This window comes from Spea bombifrons, chromosome 3 (genome assembly GCF_027358695.1).
Source record: "Spea bombifrons isolate aSpeBom1 chromosome 3, aSpeBom1.2.pri, whole genome shotgun sequence".
In the NCBI taxonomy this organism is placed as follows: Eukaryota; Metazoa; Chordata; class Amphibia; order Anura; family Pelobatidae; genus Spea; species Spea bombifrons.
Genome location: NC_071089.1, coordinates 51,827,901 through 51,847,066, shown reverse-complemented (window position 1 = coordinate 51,847,066; position 19,166 = coordinate 51,827,901). Strand labels below are relative to the sequence as shown.

At 38.6% G+C, this 19,166-nt stretch overlaps 1 protein-coding gene across 1 annotated transcript in view; it reads right to left on the bottom strand.

The window, feature by feature from the left end:
• TARBP1 (TAR (HIV-1) RNA binding protein 1) overlaps window positions 1-16,687 on the bottom strand; it is a 34,786-nt gene extending 18,099 nt beyond the window's left edge. The window contains exons 1-20 of the mRNA XM_053460194.1: window positions 15,664-16,687; window positions 14,545-14,642; window positions 14,141-14,210; window positions 13,308-13,456; window positions 12,678-12,730; window positions 10,614-10,711; window positions 10,224-10,359; window positions 9,808-9,904; window positions 9,312-9,401; window positions 9,086-9,227; window positions 8,752-8,848; window positions 8,069-8,238; window positions 7,490-7,584; window positions 5,576-5,737; window positions 4,846-5,033; window positions 3,974-4,226; window positions 3,349-3,537; window positions 2,503-2,690; window positions 1,804-1,875; window positions 624-744 (exon numbers count right to left, since the gene is read on the bottom strand). Of these exons, the coding sequence (XP_053316169.1) occupies window positions 624-744; window positions 1,804-1,875; window positions 2,503-2,690; window positions 3,349-3,537; window positions 3,974-4,226; window positions 4,846-5,033; window positions 5,576-5,737; window positions 7,490-7,584; window positions 8,069-8,238; window positions 8,752-8,848; window positions 9,086-9,227; window positions 9,312-9,401; window positions 9,808-9,904; window positions 10,224-10,359; window positions 10,614-10,711; window positions 12,678-12,730; window positions 13,308-13,456; window positions 14,141-14,210; window positions 14,545-14,642; window positions 15,664-16,663 (3,468 nt within the window). The 5' untranslated portion in view covers window positions 16,664-16,687. The remainder of the gene's footprint in view (window positions 1-623; window positions 745-1,803; window positions 1,876-2,502; window positions 2,691-3,348; window positions 3,538-3,973; window positions 4,227-4,845; window positions 5,034-5,575; window positions 5,738-7,489; window positions 7,585-8,068; window positions 8,239-8,751; window positions 8,849-9,085; window positions 9,228-9,311; window positions 9,402-9,807; window positions 9,905-10,223; window positions 10,360-10,613; window positions 10,712-12,677; window positions 12,731-13,307; window positions 13,457-14,140; window positions 14,211-14,544; window positions 14,643-15,663) is intronic.
• Window positions 16,688-19,166: the final 2,479 nt, after the last annotated feature.

Here is a 19,166-nt window from a genome sequence, read left to right as displayed (position 1 = left end):
ATTTTAAAAACGTAATGTTTGGTGCATTCTACGACGTTAACATTTTTATGGTGCCACAGTCTTTGGGATGGTGACCTTCTTCCATACACACAATGCTAGCAGCCACACTTTTCTATTATTATAGTCAGAGTCTCTGTACCCAGTGAGGAACCTTGTTCGGTTCATATTGTTCTAAACTTCCTTTAATTGCAGACTTGGAGGCTGCCATTGTTGTCTGTCATGATATTTTGGGTGACTTTTCCTGCTCAAACACCACACTGTGCTGATGTTGTATGACAATACTAATGAAGGTCCGTTCCTCCATAGGCTTTCAGAGTGTACAGTTGGGCTACTGAGTCATTTTATTTTCTGCCATAAAGAATGAGGAGTCTGGGTGCTTGTCTAGAAGATTGGGCTACGGATAATAGAGCTAGAACACGTACAAATGGCAACTATGCAGCTACCTGAAAACATTATGCCAAAACTGGAACTATTTTATAACAGGGGAAGAAGGGGTGAGAGAGATTAGATTTTTTATTTAATGGTTATATTTTGTTTTCATGAAACTCCCCCTCAAACAAAAGGGGAGGAATAAAAATATAAAATTCTGTCAATTTGGTATACAAATAAAGTAGGTTTTATACCTTATCCAGTAAACGAACAATAAAGTCTTCAAGAAATGCCTTATGCAGAGAATTGGATCCGTCTAACAAACAGAGAAATCTCAGGGCAGCAGTCCTTACATAATGCTCATCTCTGTTTATACTGCAAAAAGATAAAAAAGGTATATACAGTCACAACTGAATTGATTTCAAAAGACTTGTCATAAACCATTCCGGTAATAGTAAAACTGTCACTATTCTTATACCTATTTCACAGAGCTGCTCTTCCTGAGTAAAAATAATAACAAATATAAAATTAAAAAACCCAGAAGTTCAACATGTCTTTTATGGCACTTCTTTATGAATTCATTTTGTACCAGCTGGATGGCAGCTGCTTCAGGGTTTATTGCTGAATGTAGCTACAAAAGGGAGACTCCGGCAAATGCATGCATACACAACGTTGTTGACTGTAAGACTCTTCAGTGAACAGGTAGAGATTGTAAGAACACATAAAATTCTACTATACACATACAAAACACACACAAATATATATATATCGTATTGGCTCGATTATAGGCCGCCCCCTTGAAGTTTGGTGCTATTTTAAAGAAAAAATACGCAAATACATAGATATTCCCCTCTGCTCCTCTGATATGCCACTCCCCCCACGATATGCTACTCTTCCCCCCATGATATGCTTTATGCCCCCTAGAAATGCTCCATAGGTATGCCACCACAACCCCACCGACTTACCAATGCACCCCCAAACTCCCTGGTGTCTAGCAGGGCTGGCCAGTGGACGTCTGCGGGCAACCTCTGCTCCCAGCACTTTCACGGGGCTTCTACGGTGGAGCACCGGAGGATTATGTCATACCGGTGCTCCATTATAAAAGTGCCGGCAGCGGAGGTTGTCTACACGCACCGCATCCTAACTAAATGAAAAGGAAAAAAAAAAAAAAAAAAAAAAAGCACCCGAAACTGTCTGTCCTGAGCATCGGCCGATACGAATTACACACCCCTGCACTAAACCCCGATAATAGGCCACACCCCCACTTTAAAGACACAGTGGGGGGGCCTATAATTGGGCAAATACGGTATATATTACACACACAAACAACACTATATACATATAGTAGATACACGCAAATGGCATTAAATAATGAGGCTGTGAAGCGAGAAAAAAAAACAATGGGTTTGCATCGAAATTAAAAAACAGACTAACCTTTTCACAGCAACATTTGCAGCACAATCCTCTCCCAGACTCTCAATAAACGCATGTGTATCCTGAATCAACCTTTAAAGGATGGCAGAAAATAACATGTCAAACTTCTATTGTGAGCAGTAGCTGCTTCTAGTAAACCAAGTTACTGTACACCATGTAACGGTTATCTTGTGATCTATCGTACATGCTCCCTACCTTACTGTTCAAGTGAATGGATGTGCTGAATACAACTACTTCATTCTACCTGATGCCACTGATTCTCTGTCTTACTAAACCATAATCGCTTGTGGCCCACAGACATTTTTCACTGCCAAAGGCCAAGTACCAAAAGCATGAGCGTAGGCCCCCTACTGCCACGAATCACCACAGTAACATGATAATAGCCTCATTATCCATTCTGGCACGCTTCTCCTGCAAGGACTCAGCTGGGTAAGGAGGACAAATATCACTTATTTATTTATGCATTATAGAGGGCCTGCTCACTAGGGTTGGACCTTCATAATGCATACTGAAGACTAGGAGCTAAAACCACAACTCTCCTGATACTCCCTTTGTCACCGATTTTGTCCATGTGCAACAAGGATACTAGGTGACAGACCTGGTGTACTCAAAGAATATTAAACTTATGTAACAGTTCATCTTGGATCCGATATTCATAAAATGTTACTTTCAATAGGAGATGTGACATTGATGTGATACCTCTGATCACGTCTGAACACTGTTCCATATGTGCATGCTTCTAGAAGAATTTCCATGTAATGTTTGGCATAGTGTAATGCGCTGTCCTTAATAACAGAGTTCTCTATCCATGTCTGACAGCAATGAGATACAAAGACATAATAGACTCCCATCTTCGTGCTGGACAGATCGATTATTTGCTGTATGATCTGGGAAGAGAAAGAAAAATACAGAGAGAAATGATGGTATTGCTTCTAATGATTGCACTTGTATATATCCGTGGCCTATTTCAAGGTTGTAATCCATCAGTTCTTAAAGGAGCACTAAAGCCATGTTTTTCTAGTAACAGCTTTTAAAAACGAGTGCTTTGCTATTTTTCATGAAGTGTTAGCATAGTATATATATATATATAATCAGCGTGAAGTTACATTTACACAGCACCAGCTCATTCAGTAGAGCTATTACAATAAGGGGGAAACACACACTGCCATTCAAAAGTTTGGGGTCATTTAGCTGGGGTTCACAGAAAATGAGGACATTTCTAGCTGTAAGATAATTGCAAGAGGCTTTTCTAATGATCAATTAGCCTTCTGAACTTTGATTAGCAAACACAATATGCCATTGGAACACAGGAGTGATTGTTGCTGATAAAGGGCCTCTGTACGCCAATGAAGATATCCCATTAGAAATTAGCTGTTTCCAGCTACAAGGGTCACTTACAACAGAAACAATGTCTACACTGCATTTCTGATCCATTTGATGTTTTAAAAGGACATGATTTGCTTTTCTTTCAAAACCAAGGACACTGCTAAGTAACCTCAAACATTAGCGTGTCAGTTTTTCTCTAGAAAAATATGTCACATGTACCTTTTTAATCTGGACAAACACTTCACTCTTGGTGGAAGCAGCATGTGAAAGGACCTCTTCACTGAACACAAGCTCAACGAATGCATTTAAGTGTGGCCAGAATGCCAACTGTGAACCGCACAAAGAGGAAACAATTTTCCAAGCTAGATGAATAGACTCCACGCACAATGATTCTGAAGAATGAATAACCTGAGATTAAAAAAAAGAAAATGAATGAGGCATTCCTGATTCCTAACATGATCATCGTGTACGTAACACTCTTGTTTAACTAAACTGCCTAATATCGCTTGAAGCTGGGAACTTGTGGATGTTGGATCCAACTCTCCAGTTCCTCATGTACAAAAAATGTCACTAGAAGAGTTGCACATGGTCTACAGTATAATGTTATACATTTTTAAAAACAAAGATTGTTGCACATAAAGCTAGTCATGAACTATAGATAATCCAGACATACGTACGTGAATAATGAAAGCAAAATGTATTTGTATGGTCAGTCTTAGAATCTAATATGGCTTCCCTCTTAGCCTCTCCTTTATACTACAACTTAAATGCCTTAACCCAGATTTAATTCACCCCATTTAGCTTTTTTCTAGCAACACTCTCTAGATATACCTATAACCCTCACCTTTGGTAGAAGGAGCTTTAGGCATTTGAAAACTGGAAGGGCCTGATGAGAAGGAATAACGGAGAGAGCATCAAGTGCCACCTGTAGAGTTGTTGTTGCAGTCTGAAAATTACGGTTGTGCAGAGCTTGATTTACAGTTTCAAGGCTCAGTAGGTTATCATTTTTAAGAACAAAGTACATGCAGAGCCATTGATCATGTAGATAGCGAGCGACAATCTTTCCCCATCCTTGAGAATTACCTTCTTCTAGAAAACTGCAAAAACAATTTGGGCCATATTTTGATAAAAACATTAAACACTTCGTAGTAACAATTTTTAACTTTGCACGTAAATACCCAGTTTCACATTCTCATATATTTATTCTTCATAAATACATTATAAGTGACCTACAGTTGAATTAATATTTCTCACCAACTGCATCTACATTAATGGTGCAGTAAAAGGGTGAATATGATATTATATGTACATCTCTTGATAAATGCTACTGTATTCATGTAAAAAAATGTTATCCGATGTGTGTGTGCAAACCCTTTAACCTTACAAAATAAACTTTAGAGAAGAACTGAAGAGTGTTTATTCACTCAAGTGGGAGTATTGTATTTTTTTTTTTTTTTTTTTTTTTTTTTTTAAGAGTTTGCATAAAAAGTTTTAAGAGAAAAAAGGGTTTATCACAAATAGAATGGATCATTTCATTGGCTGTTACAACAAGATAACTTTTAAACTTTGCACCAGAGCTACTTTTTACACTTAACCCCAAATGTTAACCCCACAGATGATCACCATTGCCTAGCAAAGACTGCTTTGAGCAGCAGCTCTGAATTCAAAATATTCAGTTGCATTTAAAGTACAGGCTTTTTTCATTTCTTTACATACCTTTCATCAGTAATATGAGGTTTTGTAAGCGTCTTATTCAGCTGTACAGAGGAAAAGTAATTATGGAGAACACTGACAAACTCGTGCGTCTCAACCGTACGTTTAGCCACTGAGGAAACCGCACCACACACTGAAGCCATGGTGGCCATACTGACTACTTTTTGTATTTGATCAGCAACCTTTGGGTTCTAGTGGGAAATAAAAAGTAATCTGAGTCAACCTATTTTGCCAGTTCTGTAATAATTGAATACATGTAACCGTTGCTTTATACATAGAATAATGTCTAACTAGCATATGGTAAATTGGTATAGAGAACACCATACAGTCAGTCTTTACACAGACTCAAGTTACAGAAAATCACGCTTCCATAATGCATCCCATTTTATATCTGATCTCAAGCTGCATCACATTGCCTTACCAACATTATAGCTTCGGACCATTAAAAGGAAATGCCGAGCCATATTCCATTTAAGCAACTTAACAGCGCTGTTTTATAGATGTGCTCTGTAAAGTATACAGTCCTGCCATGTTAATCAGCAGTACACTGCATACTCTGCATATAAAGATTATTCTGTATGCTGTTAACATGGCTGATATTGTATATTATTTCTATAAGAAAGTTGGGTGTAAGACCTTTGGTTATCTCATTAAAAAAATTACGATACCATCTACTTTACATAAAATGTTGCCAATGTAAGTGAAAATGTATATTGCTGAATAGAAAACATACTTGCTCGCCATTGTATTGTTGCAGAACTTGTAATGAGTTTTTCATCAATGAAAAAGCAAAGCTCCATATTGAAGGACCTCTTTTCCAACCAAGTCTCGAGGACAAACGTACAAACTCAGAGAATACAGCAAGATATAAATCACAACGCTGTAAATCTGGAATCTAGGGAAGAAAAGGAATTACATATAACATTTTTTATGTTAATAATATAATAATAATAATAATCCACTCCCCACACAACAGCGGTTGAGAAGTCTGTGCAGCTGCCGGTACAGACCTCTCCAAAACTGAGAAAAGGCTCTGGCATAGCATGTCATATCCAGGCGCTCTGCAACATCGGGTGGTGTCCAGACAGCGAAGGAGCAAATCTTGGACAGGTCTGTACTGGTGACTGCACACATCTCCACTGTTGCAGACTTTGCCCATTCCAAGCGGTAGGTAAGGGAGCTGACAGCACAGAGAACCCCTTACCTACAAAGTACCGGACTACTTTGTGTTTCAAATGTGCAAAACAGATACACACATCCTGATAGCCTGTAAGGGAGACAAACCTCTTGATGTTCCACACAGACATGATTATGGATTCTGCCACTAGCAGGAGACCAATGTAAGTGAGCAGAAAAAAAGGGCATTGGCCAATGGCTAATGCCATCAAATTCTTTGTTGCTATCAAAGCGATCCCATGGCAAAGCCAATGTTTATTAACACAGGGATGCACTCTGATCGTGAGCCAGGGAGAAAGGGTCCCACATCTGTTCTGATCACAGTACACGACTATGATCAGTGCCCTTTGCTTACGAGCCGTAATACATTTTGTTTTGTTTTTTCCCTGGAGTTGCACATTCCCTGTGCAAGAAACTTGTGTTTTGTGGAGGAGGGGAAAAAAGCACATTAAAGTTTGTGTGGAATTTGGTAGGGCACCTAAAATAGTCCGAGTTGCCTGAGATTAAGAACCATATAGCTTTGTCCAGGTATTTTGTAGTTTATTACAGGAAAAGAAAGAAAAAGTTTTTACTTTTGTCCATGTATTATGAAATTTCACACTAAATCATATGCCAAATACATATATTGTATGGAGAAAGCCCTTTCTGTCCTAGAGAAAAAAAAACAGCATATCATAGGTCTGGGTGCATTAAATAATAAAGAGTGGATTTACTATTAAACGTGTAGCTTAAATGGTCTAATTTTGTGGAAAGGTGTCCAAAACCCTTACATACAGATGTGTTAAAATGGATATGTTTCATTACAAGTTTCATTCACAATTCATTAAAGAAACCTCACTGAGTTTACTGTAATTTGTGTAAATTTGTGGGGTTTTCCACACTACGTACAGAGAAAAAAAACTAATTTGCAATATATATTATATTTATATACTGTATCAATATGCTTTTAGCCTGAAATGACTGTATAAGAGATGCAATTAAGTTTCAGCATTTAAAGTCGCTGTCTTCGTTTAGTATTAGCTTCTAGATATAGCCCTTTTTTAATTTTGGATAATTGGTTAATTTATTTTCCTAAACACAATGTGGTTATGAAGACATAATAATGGATTTGGGAATTTATCCCTTGCGCCCCTTTTTAACATTTAATTAACGTTAGTCATTTATTATTTTGGCTTTGGATTATTTCACAATAGCGCCTCCCAGAGGTGACAAGGCTCTCGTGTTTAGTCACATGCTCCGGTACAACATCCCTATACACAATATATAGACATCTCTCCAGGGCCACAAGCTGCAATTGTACATTGTATATTATGGCAACACACTCAATAAACCTATATATTTGTGAGTCTATATTGGGTCAAACAAATCTATTCTATAGGACACAGTCTATTTGGAAACCAACTCATTCTTCGAGCAAAGAATGGTAACAAGTATTTCATTCAGTTACGTTTTCAAGAATCCCATTACTTACAGTATTCAGCTCTCCACTTAACCTCCGCAGGATAAATTCCATGGTGCTTGTTGCTGCAATCATTACTGAATCCCACAGAAATACCAGAAGACCATCTGCAAACAACGTTTGATGTTTAAAAAAAAACTACTTTTGTTGTGTAATCCTAAAAAACTCAAACACTTATTCAACCAAGGGACACTCATCTGCCTGGTGCTCTTCAATAAAAAAAAAAAAACAGAGCACTGTGGAGTATGATGGTGCTATATGAACAAATTTGACAAAAATAACACCAATCTTTAACACTTTTCCCAAATTTGAGATCTCATTGTTCCATATAAAAAACCCATATAAACACAAGATTAAAATAAGCAAGATATGTATTGAAAACCCACTTCGAGGTGTACTTCATGGGCAAAGGAGTCTTAATATCCTGTTTGCCTGAAAATTCTTGTCCTCGAGCTGTCGTCGAGCTGGATGAGTAATCATATGCTATGTCTGGACACTTGTTTTTGAGTACATTTGTAAGTCACAAAATATCATTGGGATCTTATTGGGTTATACACTTGAATACCATGAATTACTGAACAAACAACAAACCTGACTCGAAGGAGTTTGATGAGCAGGTTTGAAGCAGTTGTAAAAGCAGCTGTAAACTCCTATCACTTTTTAGCGTAGGCATGTATGCATTAGTGCTGAGCTTTGACAACGTCTCCAGAAGAGGATCCAAAAAACACTTTACTTCAGTCGGTGTTGCTGCAGACTTGTGACTGCACAAAAGAGAAAATATAAACCGATGCAGAAGGTACATGTTGCGTAGCTTGATGATTTTCTTTGCTTAACCAGAAAGTTTATACATTCCCTCTTACTGATTTAACTATATAATATGTGTGGCCAACATCAGCGGGATTTCTCTTGCATGAAGAGATGCCATCTGAAGTTTTGGAGATAAGTAAGTAAGATAAGTAAGGCACTGATTTTTTAAAGACGGGATGGGCACTTTTTCAGGCCTCTAATAAGAAATAAAGAGCCGGATCTAGCTTCAAAAATGGCATAGTTGTAACAGCTGAATATCAAGCACAGATGACGGAGCTATGGCAAAAGTACATTCCATGATATATAATAACCACCCACCAAAAAAGTGTAGTAAAACTTATGGTGATAACCAATGGGCAAATAAATTATTAGTATTCAATTAGACTGATGTTGCCAGGAATATGCCAGTACCTGCATATTATACATAATACTTGCCAAAAATATACATATTTGATCTCTGTACTTACACCTCTGAGTTCTTCAAGATCTCCACGTCAGCAGCCAAAAGGACCATAGTGGCAACGAGTCTGGATTCGAACCCATCTGGCATGTGTTTCTTATCTTCTAGATATATATGTAAAAAAACACATGACTATTTATACAGTATTACATATATTCATTTCCAAGAGTAAATCTGTACGGTAATGGTACAATTTTAAAATGGAGCAGAGCTGGTAACAAATTTGGTGGCACTGTTCTTTGTATGTTTTGTATTCTGGAATGAAGGTTTACATTTATTAGGCCCTATAAAAAAAATTGCTCCTTTAAGCCCGTTGCACAAACCTGTATCTTTAACATTACCTGTTAATGCTGGCACTTTAAGATAGTCTTGAATTAAAGATTGTGTATAAAGCGTTAACGATGATTTCCCAAGAGCATTAAAACATTCAAGTTCAGCACTTCTTCTGAAAGAGCCGTCATTGTTATGAAGCCAAATACACAACTATGATAAAGAAAAAAAGAGCATACATTACAATATTTATACATATATGTAGTATATAGAATGTACATGTCACTGAACTCATACCTCCTTCCAAAGCTTACTTCCTCTATGCAGTGATTCCTCTGGTCTAAAGAACATTAGAAAACTTGAAATATCGGAAAAAGACACTTTTTCCTAGAAGGAAAAAATAAAATACTAAAGTTAGCATTCAAAACATAATGTATCCAATAACGCCAGTTCTAGCGTATGTGAGGTGTGTTTACGGTTTAGATAACAGATGTATTACAGATTATATACTGTAATAAGGTGAAGGTACAATAAATACAGTAGTCAGACATTCTGATCATAGTATGAATACATTAGGAAAACATTTTCTTAAAAGATAGGCTAGACATATAAACATCACATATGAAGAAAGCACTTTCTCTCCGGGAAATACAATATGTAAATTGTGTGAGTGAATTAAATAATAATAGGATATATCGAGGTAAAACAGCAAAAATTTTTACTTTTTTTTTATATGAAATCTGTGCAAAAGCCTTTGATACAAGTTGCAAAGAACAGTAATATAAATACTCACTACATGTGTTAATTTCATAACAGCTTGAAGAAGAAAGCACTGGGCAGCTCCACGAAGCAGAATCTGATGCGTAGTCATAGTACATTGTAGCACTTCCCTGAAATCAACCAAGTGTTTCACATTAAAAACTGGAAATGTTTCACACGGAAAAATCCTAAATTTAAAATTAATGAGGAGATGTAGGTAGGGGAATTGAAGAGACCGGCAGGTGTTAGTATAGTGATGGGTAAGGAAGCCATGAAGCATTTGTGTTGGCAGCAGTAAAGGTAGTTCTGTATTAGAGAGCTTTAGGAACTGTGCAGACATCTAGTTAAAAACACGTCAGTGTACAGGTGGCAACTATGAGAACAGAAGTTATATTATGCTGAAACTGCAAGTAAAGTAAATACGTTACAATGACGTGGTTACTGCCTCACCTGAGAGGGAGCAGACCTTCTACACCCCAGGCTTTACAAGGAGCGAGAGCTGACAATGCTTTCGAAATAAACAACACGGGAACAGCACACCAGTTTCTGCTGGTCATTTTCTTGATAAGTTTCAACAGGAAGCCTCCTAAACAACACAACAGGGTGTATGTTTATTTGTTGTACAAGAAGTCATTAAACAGTTTAACACATAACTATATAATGCTACAATATCTCAATTTCAAGGGGCAGATCTCCTTGCTGGGTGATCATGCTCCCTGGTGCACCACAACTGGTAATATCCAAGATCTCCCTTGTAACCACCCCATCCATATTTTTTGGCCGTGGCAGTTGTGGAACAGCAGCTATAAACAGATGCTACATAATACAGTCAAGCATTACCTCTGGTTTCTTCAGGAAGCGAGGACACAAAATCACCCAAAAATGTCTCAAACTTAGCTCCCAGGAGAGGACAGGAATCACTTGGCTGGCCTGCAGATCTATTGAATACACAAACTTAATTAAAGAAAGTTTATATGAATGGTGTCCTTGAACATGCACTACGAAGGACATGGTTACAAAAATGTGATATCATTATATATATATATATATATATATATATATATATATATATATATATATATATATATATATATATATATATATATATATATATATATATCCCCAAAGATTACAACCATACACATAAAACTATACGTAACCCACATTTAATTCTGGGCACATTTTTCTATAAGACTCATCTAGCGTTGTATATGTTTAACCTCTTTCTAAAGTCTCATTCATTTAACAGCAGCAACTTAATAAATCCCTTGATCTTTTTGGCTTATTTAATTCTTTATTGAATCCCAAGAAACACACATTTTGATTGTAACTGCACTCCTACATTAATTATACATTGAGGAGAACTACCGTATTTGCTCGATTATAAGACGAGGTTTTTTTCAGAGCAAATGCTCTGAAAAATACCCCTCGTCTTATAATCGGGGTCGTCTTCTAATCAGACCTCAAATAGAGGTCTGATTAGGAGACTAAGATCCAGATCCCCCGCACCGCTGCAGGGGACCTGGATCCTCCTGTCGTCGCCCCCCCCACACACACACACACACACACTTACCGGTGCTTCCGGAGGTGAAGTTGGCAGCGGGGGTTTGTATGCGTCCGTCGCAAATACCTTCCCCGACTGTCAGAGATCAGAGTTCAAGAGTTCCTGATCTCTGAGAGCCGGGGAAGGTATTTGCGACGGACGCATACAAACCCCCGCTGCCAACTCCACCTCCTTCCGGCTGCCGCGGAATGAGACGTCAACCCGCTGCCCCGGCAATACAGCAGGAAATTGGAAGCACCGGTAAGTAAGTGTGTGTGTGTGTGTGTGTGTGTGTGTGCGCGCGTGTGTGTGCGCGTGTGTGTGCGCGTGTGTGTGTGCGTGTGTGTGCGCGTGTGTGTGCGCGTGTGTGTGCGCGTGTGTGTCATTTCTGGAATGCCTTACACCCCTATATGCAACTCTGGCACTTAGGGGGTTAAAAGGCATATTATGGGGCAGAGTGGCATATAGGGAGGTATAAGGCATTTCAGGAGGCAGAGTGGCGTTAAGGGGGCATTTAATAGTGCACTCTGCCTCCTGAAATGCCTTATACCTCCCTATATGCCACTCTGCCCCATAATATGCCTTTTAACCCCCTAAATGCCAGAGTGGCATATAGGGGTATAAGGCATTTCTGGAGGCAGAGTGCTCTATATAATGCCTTTTAACTCCCTTAATGCCACTCTGCCTCCTGGAATGCCTTATACCTCCCTATATGCCACTCTGCCCCATAATATGCATTTTAACCCCCTAAATGCCAGAATGGGATATAGGGGTATAAGGCATTTCTGGAGGCAGAGTGGCACATAGGGGGTCAAAAGGCATACCATGGGGCACAGTGGCATATAGAGGGTTAAAAGGCATATCATGGGCCACAGTGCCATATTGGTGTGGCAAGCCTGGGGGCAGATGTGCGTAACTGGGGGACAGGTTGGAAAATACAAGAAATAAAAACAAAAAAAAAATATTTTTCTCAATCATAGCTTTTATTAAAAAAAATAGTTTACATGAATTAACATTTACTGGTAAAACTTTTTTCCTTTAGGGTCGTCTTATATTCAGGCTTTTTCTTTTTTTCCTAAGTTAATATTCAGATTTTGGGGGGTCGTCTTATAATCAGGGTCGTCTTATAATCGAGCAAATACGGTATATCTGTCTAAACTTTGTTTTTCTGCCAGTAATTGGAATTAATCCAAAATAAAGAAGCAGAGGCTCAGCACTTCAAATAATAAGGTGAGTTTATTTCACACAGGCAACGTTTCGACGCACAGGTCTTTCTCAAGCCTTACTGCAATAAGGACAGTTCCATATTTTAAATAAAAAGGACGCTACTCTTTTGTTCATGAAACCCCATTGATACTTACCTGCCATAAATGGCACTTTCTGACATTGCATCCATAAGTGGTCCTATGATAAACTAAAACATAAAAAAATATAAATATAGCTTAAATATAAAAAAAAATCCTCATTTATGAAACAATAAGATTTCAACTTAGGAAAGAAAACAAGATAAATAAATGCAACTGTCTAACTGAAAGTGCACCCTGTCATGGAAATTAAACCTTATTTTAGTTGACATTTAAGGTTGTGAAAGGAAAAAATGATATACACAAGGAACACACAGTTATTTGAATGATGGCAGGAGTGCACCTTGAATGTGTTATTTTAATATTGAAACATAGGGAATACTTAAAATAGGCTCTTATTGACACACAAAATCCAACATACCCGTTAACCAGATTGTAAGCTCGTTTGAGCAGGGCCCTCCTCACCTGTTGTCTCTGTTGGTCAATTTGTTATGTTACATACTACTTGTTATGTCCTGTCTACCCATTGTACAGCGCTACGGAATTTGATGGCGCTATATAAAACAATAATAATAATAATAATAACAACCAAAGCGGTATTTTTTTTTTTTAAATACAGAACATCACAATATGTTAGTACAGCTTAAGGTTACATACAATAAAAAAACAAACACATATCTACTATACCTCTGAATAGACTGTTGATCCTGGAAGAGATTTGTCACAGTATATTTCAAAGAAGTGCAGGATGCCTTCCTTCGCCAGTGTTTTGTTTTCACTTTCAAACATTCTTTTATAAATACACAGATGCCAGGAAGGGTGAAAGAACCACAGATCTAAAATCGAATTTGACAAAAGAAAAAAAAATGAATGTAAAATGACATTAAAGACATGTGCAATTGAATTACTTCTTCAACAGTAACCCTCCAGATAACACATATAAATGTGGTATACGGTACTGCTGTGATACAAACATTTATAAAACAGGTTTGGTCATTCATACACATTTTAAAACTTTTATTTCATAAGTATTGAAGATGGAATAGCTCTCCCGGAATAAACATCCATGTTGTTTTGGGTGTATTTGTTTCCATGGAGCCAAACCTGAAACCTTTTATTTGACCAACACAAAAAATATCGAAACGTTAGATAAGCATTTCAGGCCCTCAGAGGTCTCAACTTCACATGGTTGGTCCGATAAAATGGTATCAACATCGTCTAAAGACTATTTTCATTTTGGCTAATACCGCTATATTATTTTTCTTATTGATGGCTCCAGGGAGTCAATCCAAATCTTTTGATAAAATGCCTAAGAACCTTTCTATAACACTTTAAAGAACAAAAAAAACCAAAAAAAAAACAAAAAACATCTTATGTACTTAACTGTACTACACATATATCACCACAAGATGCATAGACAAAACCCCACCACTCATTTATATCTAATATACAGTCAACTACTCTTTCATATCAACATTCTAAAAGTAATTTGTTATTAGGCTGGGGAAATAATCTCTCACCTTTATTTTCCAAAACCGCTGAATCAAAGAGGAAATTCAGCTTTGGTAAAACGGGTTTAATAACATGTATCTGAAAAGGGAAAAGTATAAAATGAACAATGAATATAAAATTTATAGATCTATATAAATATCTAACCGCATAAAGGATCCAGGCAACTGTCAGCCATGCATATCGCACTGTAAGAGAACATTCAACAAACCCCACAGATATGCATTTCCTTTTTACCATTAAAAACTGCTTCAGATCAATGCAAGATATACACAAAAAAGTTTATCTTCCCTCCCTACAAAAATGTTTTATTCCGCTTCATGTATTGTTTTTTTACCTGTTTAGATGGTATTTGATACTGAGCAATAGAAACTGCATTTAATATCTACACTAAAGAAAATACATTATCACATACCTGATTTCCTTCCAATGTTTCAATAATCAATATAAAATTTTCCCAAAACTCCACAAGTATTTTGTTATCGTCAGCGGACCAAAAGAACAAAGCAGGTTCTATAAAACAAAACATAACACACATAACAATTTAAAATATAAAGGCACATCATCTTGTAAATACAGTATAACATTTTAGTTCATGTATGTCATTTGATACGTTTATAAAAAAAAAAAAAAAAAAATTTAGTTCCGTATCTACTATTAGTAGTCTAAGCGTACCAAAATTATAGGGTAATAATATATTTTTCATATTTAATTATCAAATTACATGGTATGGAAGAAAAAGTAAAACTAGCACTATTAATGAAGCGATCAATTGTACTCCTTTTCAAGTTCCAAAGTGAAAGGCTGACAAAATATATAGAATCGGTGTGCATGTGTGCTATATCTATACTATGTCTACTGTATTAGAGTGTGTATTTTTTATATGTACAGTGTTAGCAAGTGTGTGCATGTGTATAAGGGCATGGTCCTAGCTTGTAATGTGTAGGTTATAATATGGCATTAGCGTGTACGTCAGCATATAGTGTGCGTATTAGTGTTAGCATGTATGTACACGAGGATAGAATGTTAGTGTGTGTGTGTGTGTTACTGTAGTGTGTTAGTGTTTGCGAACATAAGATGTTAGCATGTGTCTTTTACTGTATGGTGGTGGAGTGTGTGTTTAGAATGGATTCAACTTGCTTTCTTTACGTCATATAATGCCATTTTTGGTAGGATCTTTGTATCTGATTTGTACCTTTACGGTGTACAAATTAAAAATAACCCGCAGAATGTACACTAGAAACTTGGGTACACTTTCTCACCTTTAACCATATTTATAAGAAAAAAGGTAAATAAAAAAGGAAAAATAGGCATATAAGTTTCAAATTTTCGAATGGAAATATTTTTTCTTTTTAACAAAATGTTGAAGCCATTTGGCCATGTATTAACGCAAATGCAATCATGAGATTATTAAGTTTATGTTTAGAAAAAAAAAATACGTACCCGTTTTCCTACCAAAACCACAAATGTAAACACGAGTGACTAAAATAAATAACATTGTTTCTATCAATCAAAATAAATATTTACTACGCACCTCCTTCTGCACATCCTTCAGCATTGCATGCTAGGTTTGCTCTTGTATCTTGACACCAGTCAACAGCTCTTTTCAGCATGTATACAGCTCTCTTTCGGGTCAAACTGTCAGGGCAGCTCATGCCTTCCTGGACTGATCTCCAGAAGCTCCTGGAACACCAAGAATCCTGAATTCCATCTGGAGATGCCAGTGAGAAGAGCTGATCTGATAATGTACTCAGTACTAATAACCTGCGACTCAAGCATATACCTGCATCACCCTTTTGTAATACCACATCACTTATCACTTGCTCTAATAGGAGCTTCAAACTCCTGCTATCACCAGCAAGACTTGGCATCAACCTTCCACAGAGTAGGTTAGCTGCCTCATCTGTCCCTTCCCTAAGCAAAGACACAGCTGTCTGTATAACTTGTTCTATGTCATGTGTGGAGTCTACTGGAGACAGCTGTATAACAGTGGGGACAACAGCCCCTAACACCTCTATAGCTTGCACTACAGACATCTCCCCTGCTTTTGCCTCTGGTGCGCTCGTCCATTTCCCCTGTTCTTCTCTTGGCACAGTCCTTGCTGTGCCCTCCCCCGCGGAATGCAACGTCCGCTGTTCGTTCCATTGTCCTTTTAAACTGTCCAGCGCTATGCGGCAGACGCGCTCAGCTAGCTCACACCCAGCAATTTCCGCGCAGTGCCGCAAAACCGCGCACACTGTTCTGGTTACTCGGGTTATATCCCGAGAGCCAATACTTTTTTCGAATATGGCAGTGAGCAGAGGCAGACACCGGCCAAGAGCGAGGTCGGTCACGGAACGGGTGAGAGGCAGCGGCACAGCAGTGCTCTCCTGTAGGCAGTCCGTTGCCACTCTTTGTATAACTATCCGTAGGACTTCCAGGCTTTCCGGCGTTGGAGGACACGGGCCTGTAGCGTCCCACGCACTGAGACGATCGATTAGAGCAGCGTAATCTCCGCAATTCGAAAGCACAACATCTGCAAGCAGCGATTCCATCTTCGCAACACACGTGTAGAAACGAACTGTCAAACTCCCGGCATTCTCAATCGGGCGCACTGTAAAGCGTCATTACCATATGAGACCGCGCGGAGGCTGTGCATGGCCATCTTTACTTTGGGCAAAGTGTCGGTTTTTGAAAATATCGCTTTTTTTCGAGTCCTGTTTGCTCTGTTATCAGTTATTAAAGTGTTTTCCTGTGGTTAGTGTGTAGTAGGAGACGGCTAAGTCATAACCTATACCTATTTATATATATGTATATATATAAATATATATAAAATCCTGCGAGTGCTTTATTATTGTGTCCAGAGTGACATGGACTTTAGGCAGCATTTTGCTTGTTACTCTCTGTGCTCATTTTATTACAGGGTAGTTTTGGGAACCGTTTTATGATGACATCACTGCAAAAATATATTGTTCGTACAGATTGTTCAACAATGGAATGGTATACCTCCCAACATTTCAAAATGTGAAAGAGGAACACTTTTTTTTTTTTTTTTTTTTTTTTTTTTAAATCTAACGGAACTCACCAATACAAGCAATTGCACTTTAAAATGTCGCACTTGCATCACCACTTAAAACACACTTCATTTTTGTCAGCACGGTCATGCATATTAAAAATAACCAACACATGGAATTGAATTGCCATAAGGCTCAGACAGACATCCTACTTCCATGATGCTGGCTGAGCGTCATGGGAAGTGCAGCAACAGCAAAGCTGCAGATGCTAGCTGTGAACTAAAATTCCTATGATTCTCAGCCAGCCAGGTGTCCACCATAATGCTGGCTGAGCATCATTGGAAGAGTAGTCCACAGCAGCAGAGATTTTTTTTTATTAAAAAAGGCTAATGTTAGCCTCCCTCCCAGCACTCCTACACAGTGCATTTACACACACCTGCCCATACACATACACATACACTGCCTTTACACACATATATACACATACACTGCCCTTACACACACACACACATGGACACTGCCCTTATACACACACACATACATGTTCACTGCCCTTATGCACACACACATACGTGTACACTGCCCTTATGCACACACACATACGTGTACACTGCCCTTACACACACATATACATGTACACTGCCCATTGATTTTGGAATCAAAACATTTGCTACTACACAAATTTTTAGATGAAAAAGTTCAGTTTTATTCAGTGGAACAAAACAGTGATCACATTATTCTTCACGGTATTCTTCAGAAACTTTTATTTCTTTATTAATTCATGTAAACTGTTTTTCATATTTAATAAAAGCTATGATTGAGAAATTTTTGTTTTTAAATTTCCTTTGATTTGCCAACCAGTTATGCACATCTGCCCCCAGGCTTGCCACTCTGCCCCCAGAAATGCCTTATACCCCCCTATATGACTCTTGAACTTGAAATCCCTGCTGTAAAAGTAAACCCAGTAATATGGTCAGATCATCACTGTCTAAACTTCTCCATCTCATCAGAGCTAACCAAACTTCCCCCTCCAAGGCTAGCCAAACGTCGCTCATTAAAGGGTTTGAACTTCACCAATCTTTTTATCAAACCTCGACCTAACAGAATTACTGGGCACCTGCAAAGACCCCAACTTATTAGTCAAACAGTAATATAAGAGGGTGAGCAATTCCCTGAACAGCCTTGCTCCACTTCACATTAAACCTATAAAAACCATCCGACATGCTACATGGTTTGACGACACCATCAGAATCCTGAAGAAAAAAGGCTGTAAGCTTGAAAGAAGGTGGTGTAAAACGCACAACCAGGATGATAAGCGTTCTCTAACCGAGCGCATTCCTGTCTTGTCAAATCAGCCATGCACACAACAGACCGGCCCAGCTCTTCCGCACCTTGGAAAGGCTCTGCAAGCCATCTTGCCTGCATACCTCCACAAATCTCACACATTCGAAATGTGAAGATTTTGCAGCCTACCTTTTCAGATAAGATAGCTTCCATCTGTACCCCTATTGCAGAAGGACAGCCAAAAGCATTACAGAGGTACAAAAACGGAGATTCAAATTCCCCCACCCTGTGGACAAGTTTTAACATCCTGGGCAAGGAAGAAATCATCTCAATCTCACAAAACCTGCGGGCAACCACCTGTGACTTAGATCCTGCACCTTCATATCTCCAGTAGCCTCAGCAGAGGGGGCCATGACCCGCCCTACACCATGCTGTGCCCCCCGTGTGCCCCCCCAATTGAAACAAAGGAATACGTTTTCAGCAACCGTTCGGCGACTCTCACTCTCCTCCGCGAGGCCTCTGTCTTGGTCGCGGTGCCGGCATTTCATGCTGAGCTCCAGAATATGATCTCATATTCCAACGCGCAGCAGTGAAGCAGCGTGCACCGCGCTAGAGCAGGGAGACAGAGGCCTCGAGCTCTCACCGCAGGACCTCTACAAGGTAAGTGAACTTCAAAGGGGGGAGAGGGTAGATGGTGAGGAAGGGGTTGATAGGAAGGGAGTGAGACGTGGGAGAGGGGGTATATAGGAGGGGGTAGATA